This window comes from Cataglyphis hispanica, chromosome 25 (assembly GCF_021464435.1).
Source record: "Cataglyphis hispanica isolate Lineage 1 chromosome 25, ULB_Chis1_1.0, whole genome shotgun sequence".
NCBI lineage: Eukaryota > Metazoa > Arthropoda > Insecta > Hymenoptera > Formicidae > Cataglyphis > Cataglyphis hispanica.
The window spans coordinates 2,925,520-2,946,739 of NC_065978.1; the positions used below are offsets into that span (position 1 = coordinate 2,925,520).

The 21,220-nt window shown below is 36.3% G+C and overlaps 4 protein-coding genes across 4 annotated transcripts; 1 reads left to right on the forward strand and 3 right to left on the reverse strand.

Annotated features, from left to right (window-relative positions):
- The first annotated feature begins 10,038 nt into the window (after nucleotides 1-10,038).
- On the forward strand, nucleotides 10,039-12,028 carry LOC126858397 (5'-AMP-activated protein kinase subunit beta-2). The gene is made up of 6 exons (XM_050608676.1): nucleotides 10,039-10,154; nucleotides 10,250-10,313; nucleotides 10,659-10,855; nucleotides 10,987-11,262; nucleotides 11,353-11,583; nucleotides 11,662-12,028. The coding sequence occupies exons 3-6, from the start codon at nucleotides 10,667-10,669 to the stop codon at nucleotides 11,806-11,808; spliced, it is 843 nt and encodes a 280-aa protein (XP_050464633.1). The 5' UTR covers nucleotides 10,039-10,154; nucleotides 10,250-10,313; nucleotides 10,659-10,666; the 3' UTR covers nucleotides 11,809-12,028.
- Nucleotides 12,029-12,140: 112 nt separating this feature from the next.
- LOC126858393 (pancreatic triacylglycerol lipase) lies at nucleotides 12,141-14,032 on the reverse strand. The gene is made up of 5 exons (XM_050608669.1): nucleotides 13,342-14,032; nucleotides 13,090-13,238; nucleotides 12,804-12,980; nucleotides 12,450-12,725; nucleotides 12,141-12,379 (listed from the first exon to the last, which is right to left on the reverse strand). The coding sequence occupies exons 1-5, from the start codon at nucleotides 13,575-13,577 to the stop codon at nucleotides 12,141-12,143; spliced, it is 1,077 nt and encodes a 358-aa protein (XP_050464626.1). The 5' UTR covers nucleotides 13,578-14,032.
- Nucleotides 14,033-14,148: 116 nt separating this feature from the next.
- Nucleotides 14,149-17,173, reverse strand: LOC126858390 (F-box only protein 22-like). The gene is made up of 5 exons (XM_050608664.1): nucleotides 16,834-17,173; nucleotides 16,361-16,527; nucleotides 15,701-16,058; nucleotides 15,115-15,488; nucleotides 14,149-14,475 (listed from the first exon to the last, which is right to left on the reverse strand). The coding sequence occupies exons 1-5, from the start codon at nucleotides 17,013-17,015 to the stop codon at nucleotides 14,414-14,416; spliced, it is 1,143 nt and encodes a 380-aa protein (XP_050464621.1). The 5' UTR covers nucleotides 17,016-17,173; the 3' UTR covers nucleotides 14,149-14,413.
- A 472-nt stretch (nucleotides 17,174-17,645) lies between these two features.
- LOC126858376 (uncharacterized) lies at nucleotides 17,646-20,991 on the reverse strand. Its single transcript, XM_050608637.1, has 5 exons — nucleotides 20,777-20,991; nucleotides 20,117-20,456; nucleotides 19,196-19,972; nucleotides 18,008-19,125; nucleotides 17,646-17,938 (listed from the first exon to the last, which is right to left on the reverse strand). Exons 1-5 carry the CDS (start codon nucleotides 20,815-20,817, stop codon nucleotides 17,791-17,793), a joined length of 2,424 nt encoding a protein of 807 aa, XP_050464594.1. The 5' UTR covers nucleotides 20,818-20,991; the 3' UTR covers nucleotides 17,646-17,790.
- Nucleotides 20,992-21,220: the final 229 nt, after the last annotated feature.

The following is a 21,220-nucleotide window of genomic DNA, read 5'->3' on the forward strand; positions in this document are numbered from 1 at the left end:
ATCATGACGCATTCCAGTCTATGTCTTTCATTTTCTTATCTTTGTTATCTTTGCCATCATCATCTGCTGTCCGATTCGTCGATCTCTCTTTCCGGTTCTAATCTGTCTCTTTCATCTATTCCTTCTGTCTCTACTTTTCCATTCTCATTGTCACTCCATGTTCTCACCCTTCTATCCTCCACGAACTCGACTCCCTTCCCTCTCTTTCCTCTACTACCTCGTTCACCTCCTCCTCCTCCTCCTCCTCCTCAACCTTCTCCACTACCCTCTCCTACTCTCAGATCTCCTCTACCATATTCGCCATCAGCATTACACGCGCGCACTTATTTCTTCTGTAGGTAACTCCGCTTTCCTTGCGATCTCTCTCCTGCTTCACCACCCCCTTACGCCTTCGCCTACCCTTAGTCCATCTACCCTCTCCGCGCCGTGCGCGCCTCTGTGTTTCCTCCGCCTCTCCATCCCCACCAGCTGACACACAGGATAGTCTACACGGCTCTCCGACACGGTTAGGGTATGGGTGCTTAATATCTTTGTGCCATACCCAAGGCGCCCGTATCCGCCGACAGTTCCTGGAGGTGAATTTTGCCGCGATCGAGTACCTCGATTCGCGGGACAAAGATGAAAATCACAAGTGCAAAACGAGTACAATTTTTATACGAGTAAATGTAACGAACAAAATGATTTATCTTTTCAAAAATAGACGTAAATACATCGCTGATTAAAAAGAACTCGAATAGAAGAGTAGCCACATATTCGTATTCGCATGCTGAATAATTTTATGCATACATGAAATGTTTATCATAAATTAGATTACAGAAGAGCATTAATTTTTCCTCTTGATGAGCTTTAATCCGTATCTTAAACGCGCTTCTCGGCTCCGCTCAAGCGGAATGTGAAAAACATGCGAGGGATGATTCGCGGAGACGTTCTCCGATTATCTCGTCATAGACGCTTCATGGCTGATAGCAACAGGAAGGGAAACAAGTCTAGCGTTCTCTCTTCTCTCTTTTGGCCAGTCAACCCCTCATCGTCCCTCGTCGGCCCGGTGACCCAGATTCGCTAGGGAGACCCTTCGCGATGCAAGTATCGTCGTATGTGTTTATACCGATACGTTCGCGCGCCCACATACACGCATAGATACACGCAACACAAATATGTACGCCCATGCATACTCACACACACATATGTACAGATTCTATGGTCCGTAAATACGTCTACTCAAAACAGCTGATCTCTACCTCGTAGATTTCGAAACGAAGCAAAACCCTCTAAGCTTATCTTTCAACACGGGCGCGATCATTCTTTTTACTTGTAAATCCAGCTTGCGTGTTAGTCGACTTGAATTTCATTCATCCTATAAGTTAATTGATATTTTGCATTTTCTACGAATCATGATTAATTACTCCGCGCTGTAATATTCGAGCGCAGATATCTCGCAAACATGTCTCAGATATATTACGATCATTATTGCATTGTAATTGTATCACACACGTAATTGCGCACACATAATAGATTCTAACTGTGTGTTAATAACCTGAAAAGAATTTACAACAAACGAGTTTGCAAAAGCGATATTATTGTAACATCGAACTGCTGAATAAATACAATAAATAGCGATATGACATAAACGTCGCGTCTCTCGATAAATATCTAGACTCGAACAATTTTTCCAGAATGGAATAAGAATCATCCTTTGTCTTACGAGAAGGCAATCGATCATAAGATCGATGTGCGTGGTCCGGACAAGTCGGAGGAGACGAGGGAAAGGGGGCAACCAGTAGGGGGGACCGATGTTTGCCGCGACCCAAACCACGTCCAATTAGTGGAATTAATACCGGCTGGGCTTTGGGGGAGCTAATGCCTCTGTGTGTGCATACCTACGGGTATGCGCGCCGATGACTGCACTTTCCTTCGTGCGTAATGAAGGACAATCCCGTCGTCGAACCTATACGTCGATGCATTCGCTCGTGGAAACGCGATCACCAACAGCCTCCTCTTGTTCTGCGGTCACCGATGAAATTCCGTAACTCTACAGATTGTGCGACGGTACTCCGTTGAATCGTTAAGAAACTCGGATATTTTCATCACTCGGTTATCGCGAGAAAGATTGGAAATAAACGGATCATCTCGAGATATTAAATTCTAAAATGTTACGCGATGGATCATAATTGCAAAAATGATCACAAACGTTTCTTACGCGTATCTCGTTATATTATGTTTCTCGAAAAGAGAAATCGACAAATTATCAGTAGATAAACGAGATATCGAGCTAATAATGATACGCGAAAAATCTAATTAACGCTGAATTTTTCTAATCCATTCTTTAGAGCATTTCAGAGACTGTCAATTATCGGAAATTTATTTCGGATATTACGCTCGATGGCACGCATATCGTTTCTTTGCTCTCTGTCTATCGTCTCTCTCTCTCTCTCTCTCTCTCTCTCTGTCTATTTTTCGAAAGCACACCGATATCGCTCTTGCTTTTCGCGTTTGGCGCGAGGCTTGGCACACGATGGGGAACGAGCGCCGGGCATTTTCAGACAGGCCACCATGTGATACGCATTGTTCGTCCTGGACGTCGCCGCCGTCGCCACCGTAGTCCCTGTTACCGCTCGTTGCTCACCCCGCTACAGATACGCGCTTAGCGCAACACGGTGTGTTTGCATCGTGCATAGCTGTTACGTAACCCTCGTCATTGTTTGCGCATCGTCGTTACACGCCTATATGGAGAGGGAGGACGGGGAGGGGTGGTCACTCTCTCACCGTTGCCAACGAAAGGCGGATGGAAAAAAAGAAGCGACCGCGCGCGCCAACGGATTTTTACTCGTCTCGCATATAGAATACGAGCGCATCTAGACGTAGCCGAGCAGAGGACTCACGTCGGGAGGACCGCATCGAGAACAGGCCCGATTGCACTTTTCGATGTTCACCGTGCGCACGGTCGTCGCGTGTTTTCTCCCTCTTGCAGCCTCTTATGCATTTCACCGTTGGATAAACTCCCGCGGCGGATGAATATCGATCGTCACGAAGCTCTCGTTGGAATATGTATCGTGCGAATGCCAATTCCACCGTTTTAATTTTGCATCGGCACGCGGCTATTGGAATCACAATCGCAGAATCAATCGGTACGCCGTAGCCAAATTTGTCCGTTCGCCGGGCGAGAACAACAAGCGAGCGCGATATGCAAACGAGCGAGCGTCGACGGAGAGAGAGAGAGAGAGAGACAGAGAGGGAAAACGAGCGAGCGAGCGAGCGAGGCGCGGAGGGTGGGATGGTTTACATTTTCCAGATTGAAATGTTAACCCAGTAGAAAGGTGGTCGCGGCGTGCGTGTGCATTACGGCCGATAACCCGATAACGCCGAGCCGCGTCCGTGTATGCATCACGCCCTTACATCCAGCATCACCGTCATTCTAGTTCGCAATGAAGCAATCACCGTCGATAAGCATTGTACAATTCCGGTACAATGGACAAGACTTTCCAGCCGCCCTGCCTCTCCCCTGCCCTCCTTTATCCGAACCACCATATCTCTGCCTCCCTCTGCCGATGAAATCCCAGTGTAATCTTCCGTGATCGAATAGCCGTCCGAATTATAAACAGAAACGATCTCTTAATTTCTTTTCTATCGTTGCCTTCCAAGTTTCCTTTTAATCGGTATATCGAAACGCGAATTCATCAATCGAAGCGATATATTAAAATTACTAATAATACTTTACTCGCCGAACATATTCATTTTAATAAGTGTAACTTTGAGTCGTTTTTGTTTTTTATTTTAAACACCGACGACATTTTTGTGCATTGGAAACATGACGAGATTAAACGCAAAAGTTATTGAGGAGACCTATGTTTTATGATCGCTTCATCCGATGCGCTATATAAGTAGTGGCCTATTTGCATACAAGCCCCCTCTTTCTCTCTCTCTCTCTCTCTCTCTCTCTACTTCATAGTTAAGATTAAAAAATCAATCGTGGATAAAATTGCCAAGAGTGTAATGTGAAATTTAATTGCACCGACTAATAGAATATGCACGATCGAAACCACGATCGAAGGTGTTTCTCTCGCAGACAAGTTGGTGGGGAGAAAAAAAGTGATGAGAGTCCAAATAAAGTAGACAAAGGGGCGCGATGAAAAACGACGGTAATTTTTCTCGATACCGATGTCGGCGTTCGGTTTTTCACTGTGGCTTGCGCGCAACTAATTACCCGTATGCCACGTGTTATTATAAATAGCCAATCGTTACCGGCACAGCCGCATTCACGATTCGCCCATAATGGCGTGTTATCGGATAAATAAAACAGATAGCCGGGAGAGAGAGGGTGCGCCTCGATTATACGTCGGCATCCCCTGCAAACGCAGCTCTCTACTCGCGCGGCCCGCAATTTCTCGTTATTATTTTAGCACATTCAGACGCGATAGATACACATTTGCGATAGATACACAAATTGCGGCGCGCATGCTCGCGCAAGCATTATCTCCTGCGTAAGACACAGTACCATTGCATTGGATGGCACAATGAATACATGTCAAATACGAGATAAGTAAATAAATAAATTTAATAAATATAAATATCTAGATAAATATCACTGATAGCGGAAAGACAAATTTATAAATGCCATTTTTTACTAATAATGGCATAAAATGTGTATTTTATATTTCTTATATTTCATACTTTGACATAATTAAGAAATTCGTTTTATTATTTTGACAAAAAGGTAAATCTTGATAAAAGAAACTTCTCGTTGATATTGATGGCAACGGTGGCAAAATGCGTCTCTCTCTGCGACACACACGGGGTAGTATAGTTTTCGCCACACGCGCTATTCAAGCTAAATACATTAGAAAGCTCATTTAAATACGACACAATGGCGAAGCCGGGCGACGTGTCGTCCGGATAAATTCGTCGGCCGAAGTAATACTGTCCATCGTGTTTCCTGACGCGTCATTCTCGCGCGAATCGATATCGTCGCATCGTGCAACCACGGGGAAACTCGGTCGTTATTCGAGATCGCGGTACAACCGGCAACCGATTTTAATTACTTTAACGACATTTATCCATTCCCGAGCGACGATGGCGCGCAAGCGGCATTTTCGGCGGTTGCGCGAGCTCGACGTCAATACTTTCCCGTGGCAAACGCCGCGGAAGACAATCGCGTTGACACCCCGTGATGGATGTCCCGCCTGCTCAAAATACTCCCTCACAGTTTTCCCGCCAATAAAGCCCATTGTAAATGCGAACTATTCGAAATATTAGATCGGCACAGCGATTACGGCTCGTTCAGTCATCGCCGTTGACGCACCGTAATCCTTTCCCACCTCTCTCTTCCCGCACCGCTTTCGCACCGCACTTTCGCGCTCCGTTTTCGCGCATCCTGCTCTCGCCGCACAATGAAAAAAAAAAGATCAAACATCTCCTCTTTATATTATTCGAGCATAGCTTATAGAAAAGTTTGAGAAAAATATCTTTCAAACTTTATCATATAACATTTAGTATCGAAGATGACGTGAAATGATGCGAATTTTAGATTCTATTATCGCGATTATTTATATTTCCTTCATTTCTAAGAACGAGATTCGCGGACCAATGCTAACTCTTCCAGTGCATATTTTATACGCTGTTACATATTAATGCGTACATAGAAGAAATTATGTAACACACTTAAAAGTTTTTAATATACTAATAATAAAACTAACCTACCTATCTTCCTTACTGCCCGCCGCACTATTATTCACGATTAAATTATTAAAGGGCAATAAAATTTCCAAATCGCTCGTAATTAACAATAACGTGTGGGGCAAAAGCATCATTGATTCTCCTAGCTGCGGAAGCCTTATTAATCCGAAAGTCTAACGAGATGTCGAAACACGTTGTGCTGATACTATACCTATACTATTACGCTCGAATCGCAAAGGCTACTCTTCTATCAAGAGCGGACAATCTGACATACCGCGCGCTCAATGAACAGCTTACATTGATATTTCAGCAACTGGGCGCGTAAGCAGAAAATCGCGTGCGCCACTGAAAGACGATATTACGACACGGCATCTCCCGCGCGTTGCACGCTACATGGATTACAATATTCTCTACGATATAAAAATAAAAAAAAAATAAATAAATCGCAAAGTACAAGAAAAACCGATACAAAGGACGAAAAGGAGAAGAGATGTTTTTCATCTCGAGACGTTTTCGTGTCTTCGAATTGCCACGCTACTCTGACGTGGAGATTGTTTGGATTGTTCTTAATCTCCATTGTAATTGCACGCGCGACCGCTGGGAACTGACCGGCCAATTTTGAATTTGGATTGTCGGGCCCGATGATGGATCGGCCTTTTGTACGCGGCGCTGATGATACCTCGCAGATGTATCGTATACCGCACCCTTTTCGGACGAAACCACTTGCCGGTGATTATCGATTAAGCGCATGCACACACCGCCTCTCACCGATCCTTTTCCTCCGCCACCCCCTGTCTTGGTCCTCCTTTTTTCTCTCCTCGAATACGCTTTGGTAATTTTTTTTTTATCTCGAACGCTCGACATCTGGCTTAGACGACTTTTGAGACCCGTTACAAATTTACGATCTTCCGTCAGTCGATATATGACGAAACCGATTGGTTTTATAATGTATAATTAAAATACATCGAAAGTGAATATAAAAGCCAATTTAATTTCTTAGGCGATTTTTTTGTAATTTATGTAATAATTATAATGATAACTCTTTCTTAAGCACAAATAAAAAAAAAAGTGTAAAAAAGCATTAGCCAAGTTTGATACAAAAAATGCACGCGCAAAAAAGAGATGAGAGTAATAATATTATTGAGAGAATAATATTATTATATTAAGCCTTAACTTGAAAAAATCTTATTTTAGAATTTAGTATGATCATATATATCATGCGCGTGCATTGAATTCTTTTTAATTCAAAATTTCATGAATTATCCTGTCGCGAAATAAATACGTCTTCTGATAATTAATAATGTATATCGTAAGTTTTTATTAGTAGTTATTATTGTCATGCTATTAAAACACAACGCTGTGTGAAATCTTCGAGTTTTTTCTACAAACAAATATGTTCATCGAGAATCGAGATAAAAATTAATCACATATGGAATATAACAAACGTGCCAATTGTCAAAAAATACGAACAGATGTTCCCACTTTAGATAATCCTATCCTTTTACACTAATCTAATCAGCATCACTAAATAAAGAATACATTTAATAATCAATATATACCGCATGTTGCATAAATAAAATCCGTGTTATCACGATAAGTGAAATATCAGCGATTTATCGTCACTAGGCAAAAAGCGTCTATCACTTTTCAACTGGATAAAGCATTTTGCATCTTAAATAATTACACCGGGAAAAAATAGATGTGTGATAATACGATATTTTCATATTTTACGGAAAGATAGAATTGAACGCAATCTATAATTGTAGTTTGTAATTTTGTATAAGATTGCAATTTAATATTATATATTTAATATGTCTATTTAATATTCAATTCTAAATGTATATCAATGTATATTATCATGCAGACGTAACGGAGATACTTTTACAAGTTTATGTATTAAATTGCAATTACAATTGTCGAGATAAAAGAATAAATAAACATTGCGATTATATTTGAAATTCGGAAATTTTTCAAATGCCTGATTCGTTTCGGAATTGAATAATATTGTAATATTTTGCCATCCATGAGAATCACGTGGCCATTTGGCCTGGCCACAGGCCGCGGTAGCAAAGTAGCTGCGCAATTTTGTAAAATACCGTAACCGTAATTACTGTTATTGCAGGATATTTAATACACGGGGCACGTTTTTACTCGCGGTCCAACCCCTCTGATCAATCCTCGCGGCCGCGAGGAGAGCAATAGAGCCACGATATAAGCTCTCTCTCGTAGCCGCCGGCTACGAAGGACGAAACACGCCCGAGGTACTTTCGGCTTTATAAATAATAAATTCGCGTAGGAAACGGCGAAAAAAAAATTGACGACCGGAAAGGAGATGAGGGGGAGATGAAATTGAGCGTGTGAAAGGGAGAAGGGAAAGTAAAAATGTGCGATGAAGAAGGATCTGACGGCCAGTATGTTTACTGTAATTTTAGCATACACAACAATATTTTTTATAAGCTAAAAAGCGCGTTCGATAATTTTTATAAGAAAATGTAGGCAATTCAATCTCTTTTAATATAATTTCTTGTAAAAGAATGTAGAGAAAATGTGAGCGATAATTTTTTTCCGAAACGAATTAAGCGTTTCTCGAGCATGAACCATATGTTATGATTTTTAATTAATTGTTACGACGTAAAAATTCTAACTGATGCCACGCTGCAAAGATAGCATAGTTACGAAATACACCGACATTTGAATATGATGGAAAATTTTGCATTATTTAATTTGTATCTACAACATTTTTGTATCGAGAGCGTAGAAAAAGTAGATGGTTTTTGCGCCGTAACGAGTCAGTATAATACACAAGCAACGTGAAATGAATTTACTCACCAATCGTCGCCTCTGCCACCATCTCGTCGCACCATCTGCCATCTAGCGATGTCCATTGCGACTATTCTGCTCCGAAATTATGAAGAATGAAAAGGAATTCACACGATCGGTACGAATGTCGATGTAATGCAAAAGTCGCGGTCACGCACACGAAATGACACGATGATCGTCCAACACTCCCGGCATCTAGCGTTTTATTCATTCGAACGAAACAACTTTACGTAGATTATGAATTATCATGTCGCGGCGCGAAACAAACATCGACTGCGTATATACGCCCGGCCCGTGTTGTTCAACACAACTTTTGAGCTTTCGCGACGATATCATCGAGATGCGGTTACAATCGCGAAATTAATATGAAAGAATAATCGCATGACACTGATTCCACACTCTCGACACTTATTCATACTCGAGATCCATTTCTGACGATATAAAAAATCGGGAAGATCGCGGAGCGCGTTCGATACGACGATATCGTGAGTGCGGCGCAAAACAAACATGGCGCCTGCGCGTGCGCAATATATATTTTGGACTTGAGATTTGCTCGCGCGGACACGACGAGTATTGGCGACGCTATTCGCAATAACATCCGGCTACAATCGCCAAATGAATATGACACGATGATTAAACAACAATAATTTAATACTCCCGATACTCGTTCGGATTCGAAATCCATTTTTGACGATGTAAAAAGCGGGAGGATCGCGGAGCGCGTTCGATACGACGATATCGTAAGCTCGGTGCAAAACAAACATGGCGTCTGCGCGTGCGCAATATATTTCTCGCGCTTGAGATTGCTCGCGCTGACACGACGAATATTCGCGACGCTATTCGCAATAACATTCGGCTACAATCGCCAAATGAATATGACACGATGATTGAACAACAATAATTTAACACTCCCGATACTCGTTCGGATTCGAAATCTATTTTTGACAATGTAAAAAGCGGGAAATTCACGGAGCGTGTGCGATGCGACGATATCGTCGAGAGCGGCGCGAAATAAACATGGCGTCTGCGCGTGCGCAATACATTTCTCGGGCTCTTGAGATTCGTTCGCGCAGATACGACGAGTATTCGCGAAGCTATTCATGATGACATGAGGCTATAATGACTGAATCATCATAAAACGATGACAGCACTAATTTGGCACTCCTAACTTATTCGGAGTCGAAATCTGTTTCCGAGAATATGAAAAACGAGAAAATGGAACGAGTACGATACAACGACATTGTCAACGATATTATGGCGCGAAACATGGCATCTATGCGTTAAATTTGAATTATAAAGAATAATTAATATTTTCTATTTATTCTTTATTAACAATATTATTATATTAATTAATTTAAAATGTTCTCTTTTATATATACACCTTTTATCGAACATTTGATGCGCTTTTAATAAATCAAATCGCAAAAATATGCATTTTAGCCTTGCAATTAGCATGCAATTTACTGAAATCGCCTTTATCGATATAAGATATCAATGTTTTTTTTCGAAAATTCTACAATATCAATAATTGATAATAAATTTAACTCTGATGATAAAATTGTGTGACATGAAGAGAGAGAAAGAGAATGTGCACAGTATACGATTACAATCAAAATATTTTATTCACGATTAGTTTTATTGTTTGTTTCGCGAATGGTGTTCAGGTATGCGCGCGCGAAACAATCTTAAATATTTGTAAAAATAGAATCGTATTGAAATTTGTATTGAAATTCGTTTAATCTAACTTTAACTTTGACAGCAAATGTTTACATATTCGTTCGTCACTAATGCGTATATTGAGTAACTAAAAGGATTGCAAACAAGTGAGTAATGTTATTGTTTCATAGAACACTTGTGCTTATATTCCTAAAGTACATACATATATGAGTTTATAAAGTTATATATATTTATAATATTCAGATTAAATAATACCAAACATTAATTAATATCTAAACCTTTTTGAATTTAAATCTATATTTTTATTTTCATATAGAAAAAGACAGTACTATTGTTAATATTATTGTTAATAACCTATGAAATATATGTGTACCTTTCTATATTATATTCATAAGTATATTACTATCTAATATTTCTTTGCTTGGAAATTTTGTTTGGATAAAGTAAAGAATGTAAAATCAAATTCCTCTTTGTATTTGTTAAACCTTTAGATACAATAATGGGTAATGCGGGAAGCAACCAGCCTGTCAGCCATCATCATGGAAATGTAGCAAGTAGGGAGCATCGACGTAACAAAGATCATCCTCCACCCTCTCCAGGAAAGGAAGGCCAAGCATTTGTGTTTGAAAAAAAACCTAGTCTTCTCTTTCACTCTTCCCAAGAGGAAGAAGAGCCATATTTTGCAAAAGTAACATGAAGAAATACTAAATTAATATATATATATATATATATATATATATATATATATATATATATATATTTACAAATACTATATTATATACTGTATTATATATTACAATCTTATATGGATATGAACAGAGTAGCCAACAAGACAGAGAGGATTTTGGCACACAGCGACCAAGATCCAATACTGTCTCTGAAGGAACAAAAGTTGCAGACAATAAAGTCCTACCAACAGTTTTCAAGTGGGAAGGAGGAGGGAAGCAGGTATATATTAGCGGGACATTCACTGGATGGAAAACATTGCCAATGGTAAAAAGCCATGGGGATTTTGTCACAATAATTGATCTGCCAGAGGGAGAGCATCAATATAAATTTTTTGTTGATGGAGAATGGAGGCATGATCCTGGACTGGTGAGTATTAAATTTATGAATTTAATGATTCTGTGTACTATGCTATTTGCAGCTCTTATAAAATGCAAAAAAACTATTGGTATTATATAGAAAATTGTAGACAATGGCATGGGCTCTAAAAACAATTTAGTCTCTGTAAGGAAATCTGATTTTGAAGTATTTCAAGCTCTTGCAAAAGATAGCGAAGGCGTTAATAGTAGCACCCAAACAGAATATGGGCAAGAAATACCACCACATAAACCTTGGGAAAAGGTAGCTGGTCCGCCTATCTTGCCACCGCACTTGTTACAAGTTATCCTTAACAAGGACACACCATTATCCGTAAGTTGGATTATAAAAGAAATATTTTGATAAAATTTAACAGGATTCTCTCTATCATTGTATCTATTATTTTTTTAGTGTGAGCCTACTCTTCTACCTGAACCAAATCATGTTATGTTGAATCATCTTTATGCTTTAAGTATTAAGGACAGTGTAATGGTCTTATCAGCTACACATCGTTATCGCAAAAAGTATGTTACTACTCTGCTTTATAAACCGATTTAATATTAAGCTATTCCTGTATTTTTTGATGCTACTCGTTTCTTAACTATCATTGAGTAGTGTAGATGCCAAATATGGCACGATTGATGCATATAGCGAAATTTTACAAGTTTTTTGGAGGCCAGGGTATATTACAATATTCAGAAATGTTTCTCGCTATGTTTATTATATCTCAGTTATGTGTAAAATAATGTAATTATTTATTAAAACTAAATATTTCATATTTGCTCCGTTCTTGCTACCATCAGCAACCTATGTAGAGTAACATGAATTACTTCGAGATATATATTCATCCCGAGGAACTCTAATTACTTCTATATGCGTATCGTTTTTATTTAGATATTGTTATCGGTCACTTTCGGAATGTACGCGTAAGGGGGATCCGATCTCGTTCTGAGAAAGAATAAACCTTTGGCAGTCCGATCGACATGTTCTCCCATAAACACCATTTGCGAATTGGCGCATTTACCGTTCATATACGAGTCCCAGCTATCGCATTTTATCGCTGAGAATCCCGTTTTCGAATTGATGCTTTCCGTGAAGTATTCATATGATCTTCCATGACTGCAAGCCTCTGAAAAAAAATGGAGATATGAACGATGTTTTTGTTATAAGAATCTAAACTAATAACAAGGAGTATTTACCCATTATTTCGGCAACGCAGCAACATCCAGGTTGAACCGCTGTACCAGCATTTGGATAGAAGTCTGCTTTCCCCAGAGGTTGAAGAAAGCCCAACACACCTCCGCAGGAATGTATGATGTCGACGAATACCGCGTCAGTAGAATCCAATCGAGTCTTTTCAGAAGCGAGCATGTGAAATCCCGGCAACGCTGGATCTAAACCTGTGATTCTACTCAATTTCCCAGCAGTCGTTGCACCACCCGCGTTTCCCGCCACGTGTGCACCGAGAGAATGGCCTTATATGGATCAATGATGAATACAAAGTAATGCAAATGCAATTATTAAACATTATTATGTTATACAAGAGGATATACCGATAAAATGAACGTCCTCTGTCTTTAACCCAATCTCTTTCACTAAAAAATCTATGAAATTAGCAGCATCAGTCCCGACTCTTACAGTATTTTGCATCGGTCCCAAGTAAAACGTGCTCGCAGCCAAAGGTTCCCAATCCACGAGGATAACGTTATAATCACCGTGAATGAGAAAAGCTGTTCCGAAAAGCGATAATTGTCAAGAAATGACAACTTCTTCTTGAGCTTCTTGTTGAGTACAATCGAGGTACAATTGTAAAGCAATCAAAAAAATAAATAGTCATACCTTCTTTCATCTTCAAAAGCCCGACACTTAAGGCACTTGATTTCCATCCGTGTGTTATGAATTTAGTTTTTCGCGAAGGCTTAAAATCAGAATCAGCGAAATTCGTGGTATCATTTAGAGTCACTCGCGTGCCTTCTTTCGGATTAGATCTTTAAAAAAAATATGAGAAGCTAGATGAATAGCTATACACAGAATAGTGCGACGCAAGCAGTGAGCTTATTGTTAAGTGTTATACAATTTGTAATCAGATACCGAGTATAAATTATGTAAGCTATTTCCGATCCATCCAATACGCCTCTCGTTTCGCTGTCTTGTACTTTTAACACTGCCACTTGGGGTTGCCCATTACCATCAGGCATGAATATCCAATCCTCTCCGTAACCGTCGTATCTTTGGCGCAAACCGCTTTCCCATCGTTCCGAATGCGCAGAAGAATACCGCAGTATAATGAGAACAATAATTTGTCTCGATTGCAGATTTAATAACATTTTATCAACGTATAAGCAAGCAAAATTGTTTATGATCACAAGAGATCGTGTGCAAATCTCGGATTTTAAAACTGTTAATGACGGACGTGGTAATTAAATTGACGTCGCGGGGTGGAGACTCCTTTTTAAATCCTGGTAACATTATGATAAGACGCCAGTACCCTTTCGCTTGACCTAGTTTCTCCAGTTTTTATCTCATATCATTATAACGCGAGCGCGGAAGTACTGTCAAGCGTCGGAGATTATAATTGTATTCAGAAGGGTGCAGATTACTGAATTGCACACAACACCTCATGCACACATATCGTGTGCGACCAGCGCTACATTACCGTTAAAAAACCGGCTAGTTAACCGATTATATTACAAATGTTAATTGTAACAACTCAGTATCTTGGATTATTTGCATTTGCATTTTCTGATATACGTTCTTTAAACAAGGCGAATTACATCGGATCATTGGTTCGATATAATACTCGTGTAATAGTATGCGTAATAGAGTTAGAAAACGTAATAAAAATGGAATAAAAAAAAAGTATAAAATACAAAATACAAAATATATAGTATGTGAATATATATTATCATATATTATATATTTGTTTCTTTAATTTTCCGACAGCGACGTCTTAGAACTCATACAAAATACTTGTAGAACGCATTTAAGAATAAAGTATGATCTCCCTATTTAGATTTATTGCTATACATACATGTTTTTATACATGTCATGTTGTATGTTTTTACTTTATGAATGTAAGCGCCATTGTTTAATTATAAATGAAAAAATAATCGACAAAAAGATAATCGTAGCACAGACATCCATAGCATCTTCTTTCAAAGCATCAACCGTACGTAAGTATCATAAATATGGTCGAGTATTGATAATACCACTTTTTGCTGTTTACTGAAACCAAATAAAAATTATATATATGCTTTCTCAAACAATATTTTTATTGAGAAAGAAATGAGAAAGTTTTTAAGTAAGAAATAACGGGCTAATTAAGAGCGTAGTAAATGATGCGCAATTAATTTTTATATATGTTTCTTGTTTATTATGTACGTTTTGGTCTTATTTTTGGACCATTTTTAGTAATTGTCTTTAATAAATCAATATTAATCGGCTTTCTTGTTTTTTATGCATTTATTTTCGTTTTATGTTATATATTATTTATCCTCAGTAGCCATGCATAAAAATGAGCCTCCTTCCAGTTCCACAAAGAAAACATTTATTTGGACATGTTTTTTTGGAAATATAGCGTAAATCGAGACAAGGCATCGCCATAACATTGCAGGATGCAACTGTTCAGTTTTGTCTCTTCACTTTTTTTTGTGCATGATTACTAAGAGTCATGAATAGATGCATAAAAAAACAAGAAAACTAATTAATATTGACAGTTGCTGAAGGTGGTCGAAAAATAGGACTGAAATGTACATAATAAACAAGAAACATATATAAAAATTCGCGCATCATTTATCGTGCCAAGGTCTTAATTAGTCCTTTTTCTTAGATATTTAATATCAAAGCCTTTCATTATTTACTTACTTTTCTTTTCCATTTCATCAACAGGCATTGTATTTTTCCCAAATTCGCCATTGCCAAAACAACCAACTAAAGGTACTTCGGGAAATAATGTCTTGAATATTGTTGATTCCACATTTTTCTCATTGTAAAGACCAATTCCACGAGCTTTGCATGCGAACATAAATCCCATGGAATGTTTCTTTAACTTTACTTGGTTCTTAAATAATCTTAATCTTTTTGTAACTTGCTCCTTTGTACTGTATCTTTTGTCTATAACTACAGACCATGATTGTATCGAACCAGTAATTAGAACAGCTATACAATATTCCTCAGGCCTGCTATAAATTGTGTTATCTACAACACCACCCCATAAAGAAGTTATTCTATCTTCTCCACTATAAGTAAAAAAGTAATTTATGTTATCCAATATTACATCATCACATCTAATATCTGTTGTACATTATTTTATATATATTGGGTTGAATCTCATAAGTTTGTTTCATTTTTTTATTAAGTATTAAAAATAAAACGGGTCGAATTTTTGCATCAACCTAATATATGTATAAAATATATGTACAAAATTGTTGAGAATTTATATTTAAATTACCTGTATTCTTGTACAGCATCGGCCAAAAGTGTTGCTATTTTAGCACTTTTCAAATTATTACACAAGAATATTAAACTCGTAGACTCATCATGATTTGGTATAGATGTTTCATTAATCATATCAATAAGTTTCTGTTTATGATCTTCGAATAATGACAGCGAAAATTTAGAAAATGAATGCGGAGAAAATTCTGTGCTTAGGATTGTAGTCCTGATTTTCACATTTGGAATTTCTGGCAAAAGTGCACATACTATCCTTGGAAATGCATTATATTCGATCTCTTCATTATTGATAATAATACCACTAGTATATAGCATTATAGCCTTACAATTCTGTGGGAGTGATTCTCTGATCCATCCTTATAAAAAAAGATTGAAAATTATTTTCAATATTACTTTACAGCCTAGGCAAAAAAAATAAAAAAATAAAAAAAAATATAGCATATGTAATTATTAAAATATAAGAAGAATATCATATATATAACATATATCAAAAAATGTGATTTATCACAAATTGTCCTAGAATGTAACTCTCTTTTATTTATTGTTGTGAATAAAATTTTTTTCATTGTTCTATTCATAGACATTATAATAAATATCAATAAATTAATTAGGAAAAGTTTTCTTATTAAAATGAATATAAAATATGTATATATAGTACCTTTTATATTAGTTGGTATTTTTTCAGGAATAAAAAACAATCCTATAACCGGTTTAATATTTGCATTTTCGACACAACATGTTTTACTTGTAAATCGTAGGTAATGTTCTATAAAACATTCAGGACCTCTTGTGAATTTTTCATGATTTGCAGCTTCTAACCAAAGCCTATAATAAAGATAATTGTACATTGGAGTTTACACTATATATTAATATCAGTTTATAATATATCTTGCTTTTTATTTACAATCTAGCAGATTATAATAAAATGATGTTAAATATAATTGCTAATAAATTTATCTGTAAAATTTGTGTATTTAAAATAAATGACATATAAAATGTTTTAAAGATTTATTTGTAAATCGAATCTGTGTTCGTACTTATTTGTACATAATTCCTTTTGAATACAGAATTCTGATCATGTATATAGGATTAAAATGAATGCAAATCATTAACAGATTACGATTAATATACCTGCAAACCATCGCGGCCCTTCCTAAATCCATGCCATTTAAATACGTAAAGACAATTCTTAAAATATCATAGGTTAGATAAGCATTCGAATCCACTGGATTTTCATGGTTTTCCACTGTGCTCTCATTTTCGGATTCAGCAGAAGCTTTACGAATTCTCTTTTTTGCTGGCTTTACTTCCATTTAAATTCGTAATTCGTAACGCTTACTTGTTAAATATCACAATACCGCGACATACATATACGAGGTACAACATGAAAACAAAACGCAACTGTATGTAAACACATAGACATACAACAAGGATAGACAGTAGATCCTCTGACACATGCTTCAATGGCTTGAAAGAGAGAGAGAGAGAGAGAGAGGGAGAGAGAGAATATCAAATGATGTTCTTTTCCTATCTTATGTTTGCATATTATTGTGAATTTGATTATCTGTATTAGCTCCAAAATACTGCTATAAAATTAAATACAAAAATATATATTTAATATTAATCTCTAATTTATTGTTAAAAAAATGTACATTAATTTAAAATATATATTACATGTTATATATATTAAATATATATACATATATATTTAAAACTATATATATATATATATAACTTCATATTATTTAAACTTTTTTTATACATGGCAAAATCAGTGAAGCATTTAACATAAGAAAAATACATCATTTTTTACACAATTAATCACCTTTTCTGTATATTGTGCATTATATATTTGCGCTTTTATTTGGATAGATATTTTGAAATGCACAATTGTTTATTTCACAGTATATAAAGGATAGAAAAAATTTTTTATATTTCTCGTCTTTATAAGTATGTAAAAGTTTATTATGATAAAATAAAATTTATAGATTTTACAAAGCAACCTTTGATAGATAAACGCTGCCCTTCATTTGTTCCAAAATAATTGCAAAGGGGAAATTTCCAGGAGGAAATTCCAGGAGGAAATATTCAATTGCAAATTATATTTGGCATTGTTATAATACCTGGTTGAATGTACGATATCGACATTGATACATATGCTAATATTATCTGAGAACCTTTCGCATCCTGTTGCAAGCGATTCAACTCGACAGGTTGAAGAAACGAGTCTTCTTTCCTATAATTTTGTTGAAAATTAGTGAATGCTAATGTGTGATATCAAAAATACATTTTTCACAGAAGATACCTTATCACTACCAAACTGTACAACGGTTGACCAGGATTCGCTTTTCTATAATGATGTGCACAAGAGTACACATTGTATGATATCTTGTGTCTGTTTTTTTTCCTTCTAACAGTCCTTTCCGGTGCTGATTTTATTATAGCAAGTTTACTGAAAATCTCCGCCAGTGAGGATACATTTCTCGGACCGATTAATGGATTGATGAGTTTTACGACTTGCACTTCATTGCATTCTTCATCACTTTCATTCTTATTTTTATAATCTTCATCGTCGATTGTAATAGTTTTTTCTTCAGACCATCTCCTTTTTAATTCCGTCCATGAATTAGCTCCATGACGAGTCGTAAAAGAAGGACGATTAATTACCTCATGATCAACCTGATTATTTCTATTAATGGCATCGTATCGTCTCGCAACAGAATGCGTATTGTTATGCACCGACGCATTCTCTGACATTCTTCGTTGACAAAATCTCTGCTGCCACGAAAAATTTTGATAGAAACCATGCCGGAATTGATTCTCCGCAAAGAAATGTCTCATCCGGTATCCTTCCATGTGCGCGATTGGCATTGCAAAATTATTCATTTGTATAGTCAGACTTCTGCTTTGCTGAACGGCGTTTCCATTATTTCCAAAAGCGACAAACAAATTGTGAAATACGTTCTGCGTGATTCTATTCTGCACATAAAGATCTGGACTGTAATTAAAGGGGTATCTATACGCGTAAGGTAAACCGATGTTTGTCCCGTGTATTTGGTCCATGGCATAAAATGGTCGTGATGGACCACACAAAGACGATCGTGAATGTTGATTATGGAAAAAAGTGTTTCTATTATTGACAGCCACAGGACTCCTCAAATGTGACGTATTTTGTCTCGCGTTTGTCCTAATATCTTTGCAATTCTGTCGCGCTCTTTTGTCATTCTCTTGCATGTGTAAAATTTTCGTCCGATTATATTGATAAATGCTCTTCTGAGGCTTTATATTGTGTGGTATATATCGCCTGGGAATTTTCTCTGTAATATCCGTTTGAAAAGCAATATTTGGTAACAAGTTCAACATTTCTATTCTTGTCATACAGTGAGGTAATTCCTGGATCTCATCGTCAGATAATTCAATTACCTAATTGAAAGACAAAAATTATTTTGTAAATAAATCTATAGTGCATTCTATGTATAAAAAGATATCTTACCTCATGCTTAGACTTTTTCACATGTGACAACTCATCAATTTGCGTGAACTTTCGTTTTTCCACTTTTGGACTTTCATTAGTGAAACTAGAATCGATTACAGAAATGTCAGGAGATAATACTTTATCACTCCTCTTAGGCAATTGCTTAACATTACGTTGAATGCGAGCACCCGGCCATTTTGATACTTTAATAATTTTCTTCGAATTACACATTGTGTCTTTAAGAATTTTGATATTGCCTAGCAAAGTTTCATCAGAAATTATTTCTGGTTTAGAATTTCGATTATTTTCTTCGTTATTTATATCGCTTTGTATCATATTATTTTCCATTAATTCAAAAGTAACTGAATTATTTACACTTTTTTGGTCTTCTATGTTAGATAAAAGATGGACCATTACATCTTGTACTATTTGATCCACAGGCTCTTCTGTAATATTTTCTTGATGCTTTGTGTTAGCATTAACCAATAATTTATTTGATATTTTTGTTACACTTTTTACTAAAGTTTCTTTTAATTTTTCTGTGTTTTGACTCTGATTGTCAGACATTCTAAGTCCACTCTCAGGATCAACAATAATTTTCCGTTTAGCAAACTCATCTGATCTATAGCATTTTTCTGACTCCTCATAAAAAAAACGTTGTATACGATAGCCATAGCGTGTTAATTGACTATAAACTCTATATTCTTCCAAAGTACATACTGAGTCATCAATCAAGATCTCATATGCTTGTTGAACTGAGCATGGTACGCCATTCCAAATAAGTTCAAGACAATTCTATATTAAAAAAAAAAAAATACATATAAAAAATATATTAAAAATAAATTATATTTTTAATACATTAAGTATTATAGAAGTAATCAAAGTTTCATAAAATTGTTGAAAAATTACAAAAATTATATTGAATTTTAGAGAACATACTGTTTCTACGAGAAATAATGTTTCTTCTGGTAATAAATATAGGGATCCATCTTTTTCCAGGCCAAAATTATTCCATTCCTGACCAGATCTTTTAGTAACAAGGGCTTTCTTTTGGGATGGTATCCATTCAGCACTGGCTAATTCTGAGATACGTTCAACTCTTTCAATATTTAATAAGTCTCTACGATTTTTAAGTCCTTTTTCAATCTGAACATTTTGGAGCCAAGAATTATTAGGCTCAAAATGTTTCTTTCCACTCTTGGGCAAAATTTTCAAAGATCTTTCCCATTCTTCCAATATGCTACCTCTAATACCCTTGCTGCGTAGTAGTTCTTCTGCCCTGTTTGTAAAAAACATATCATGTTCGACTTGACTATAGAGAATACAAATGTTAAATATACACGCGTTAATAATTAATTATGATGTTGTAATATATCAGTTCGCGTATAATCGGTCATTCTCTACAATAAAATAAATTTTTCTTTTCCATTCGTTTTGAAAAATTTTTCATACAGTTAAAATTAAAATAAAATAACTTTTTTATATTTATAAACAATGTTATATATAAACTATTACTAATTATATAGCTCTAAAAAATTAATTATGTTTACAGTAAGCTGTTGTATACAAAAATAACAAATCGCCAAGTCGCAAACTCACGTCAGCACATTGCAAAATAATTTTTCGCATGTTTCGTCCATGACAATAAATAGATATCTATGGAAAATAGCACTGTAGAATATATGAAATATGGTTAAAAATACGCATATTAAATGATCTTTTGATATTATTCAAAATAATGTACAGTGCCCAAATGGCTTAAATAGCAGGGGCTACGTCAGTGAATTACACGTTACGTCGAAATCGATGTCAATTTGCGTTGTCCCTAGACATTTCGTTATTTCGGTTCATTTACTAGGAAAATTAGAGAAGGACACTAGAAACAAAACCACAGACATATAAAATATATAGACGAGGAGCATTAGCTATCGATATATACTTGATAGCTACTTGTTATATTAACTATATATCTGTGATTGGTGCAAATCATCTTCCTTCATCGCAGAATAGATTCTATGTATGTTATATGTCTATGGACAAAAC

Excerpts from the sequence above, each read along its gene's own strand:
- LOC126858393 (XM_050608669.1), bottom strand. The coding sequence starts at position 13,577 with ATGTTATTAAATCTGCAATCGAGACAAATTATTGTTCTCATTATACTG. Across the intron at positions 12,981-13,089 it reads GCTTTTGAAGATGAAAGAAG|CTTTTCTCATTCACGGTGAT; the intron begins GTATGACTATTT and ends TTTTCGGAACAG. Across the intron at positions 12,380-12,449 it reads CTGCGTTGCCGAAATAATGG|AGGCTTGCAGTCATGGAAGA; the intron begins GTAAATACTCCT and ends ATTTTTTTTCAG.
- LOC126858390 (XM_050608664.1), bottom strand. The coding sequence starts at position 17,015 with ATGGAAGTAAAGCCAGCAAAAAAGAGAATTCGTAAAGCTTCTGCTGAA. Across the intron at positions 16,528-16,833 it reads AGGGCCGCGATGGTTTGCAG|GCTTTGGTTAGAAGCTGCAA; the intron begins GTATATTAATCG and ends TCTTTATTATAG. Across the intron at positions 14,476-15,114 it reads TGATGAAATGGAAAAGAAAA|TAAACAGCAAAAAGTGGTAT; the intron begins GTAAGTAAATAA and ends ATTTGGTTTCAG.
- LOC126858397 (XM_050608676.1), top strand. The coding sequence starts at position 10,667 with ATGGGTAATGCGGGAAGCAACCAGCCTGTCAGCCATCATCATGGAAAT. Across the intron at positions 11,263-11,352 it reads GGAGGCATGATCCTGGACTG|AAAATTGTAGACAATGGCAT; the intron begins GTGAGTATTAAA and ends GGTATTATATAG. Across the intron at positions 11,584-11,661 it reads ACAAGGACACACCATTATCC|TGTGAGCCTACTCTTCTACC; the intron begins GTAAGTTGGATT and ends TTATTTTTTTAG.
- LOC126858376 (XM_050608637.1), bottom strand. The coding sequence starts at position 20,817 with ATGGACGAAACATGCGAAAAATTATTTTGCAATGTGCTGAC. Across the intron at positions 19,973-20,116 it reads CATTATTTCTCGTAGAAACA|AATTGTCTTGAACTTATTTG; the intron begins GTATGTTCTCTA and ends TTTTTAATATAG. Across the intron at positions 19,126-19,195 it reads TGAAAAAGTCTAAGCATGAG|GTAATTGAATTATCTGACGA; the intron begins GTAAGATATCTT and ends TCTTTCAATTAG.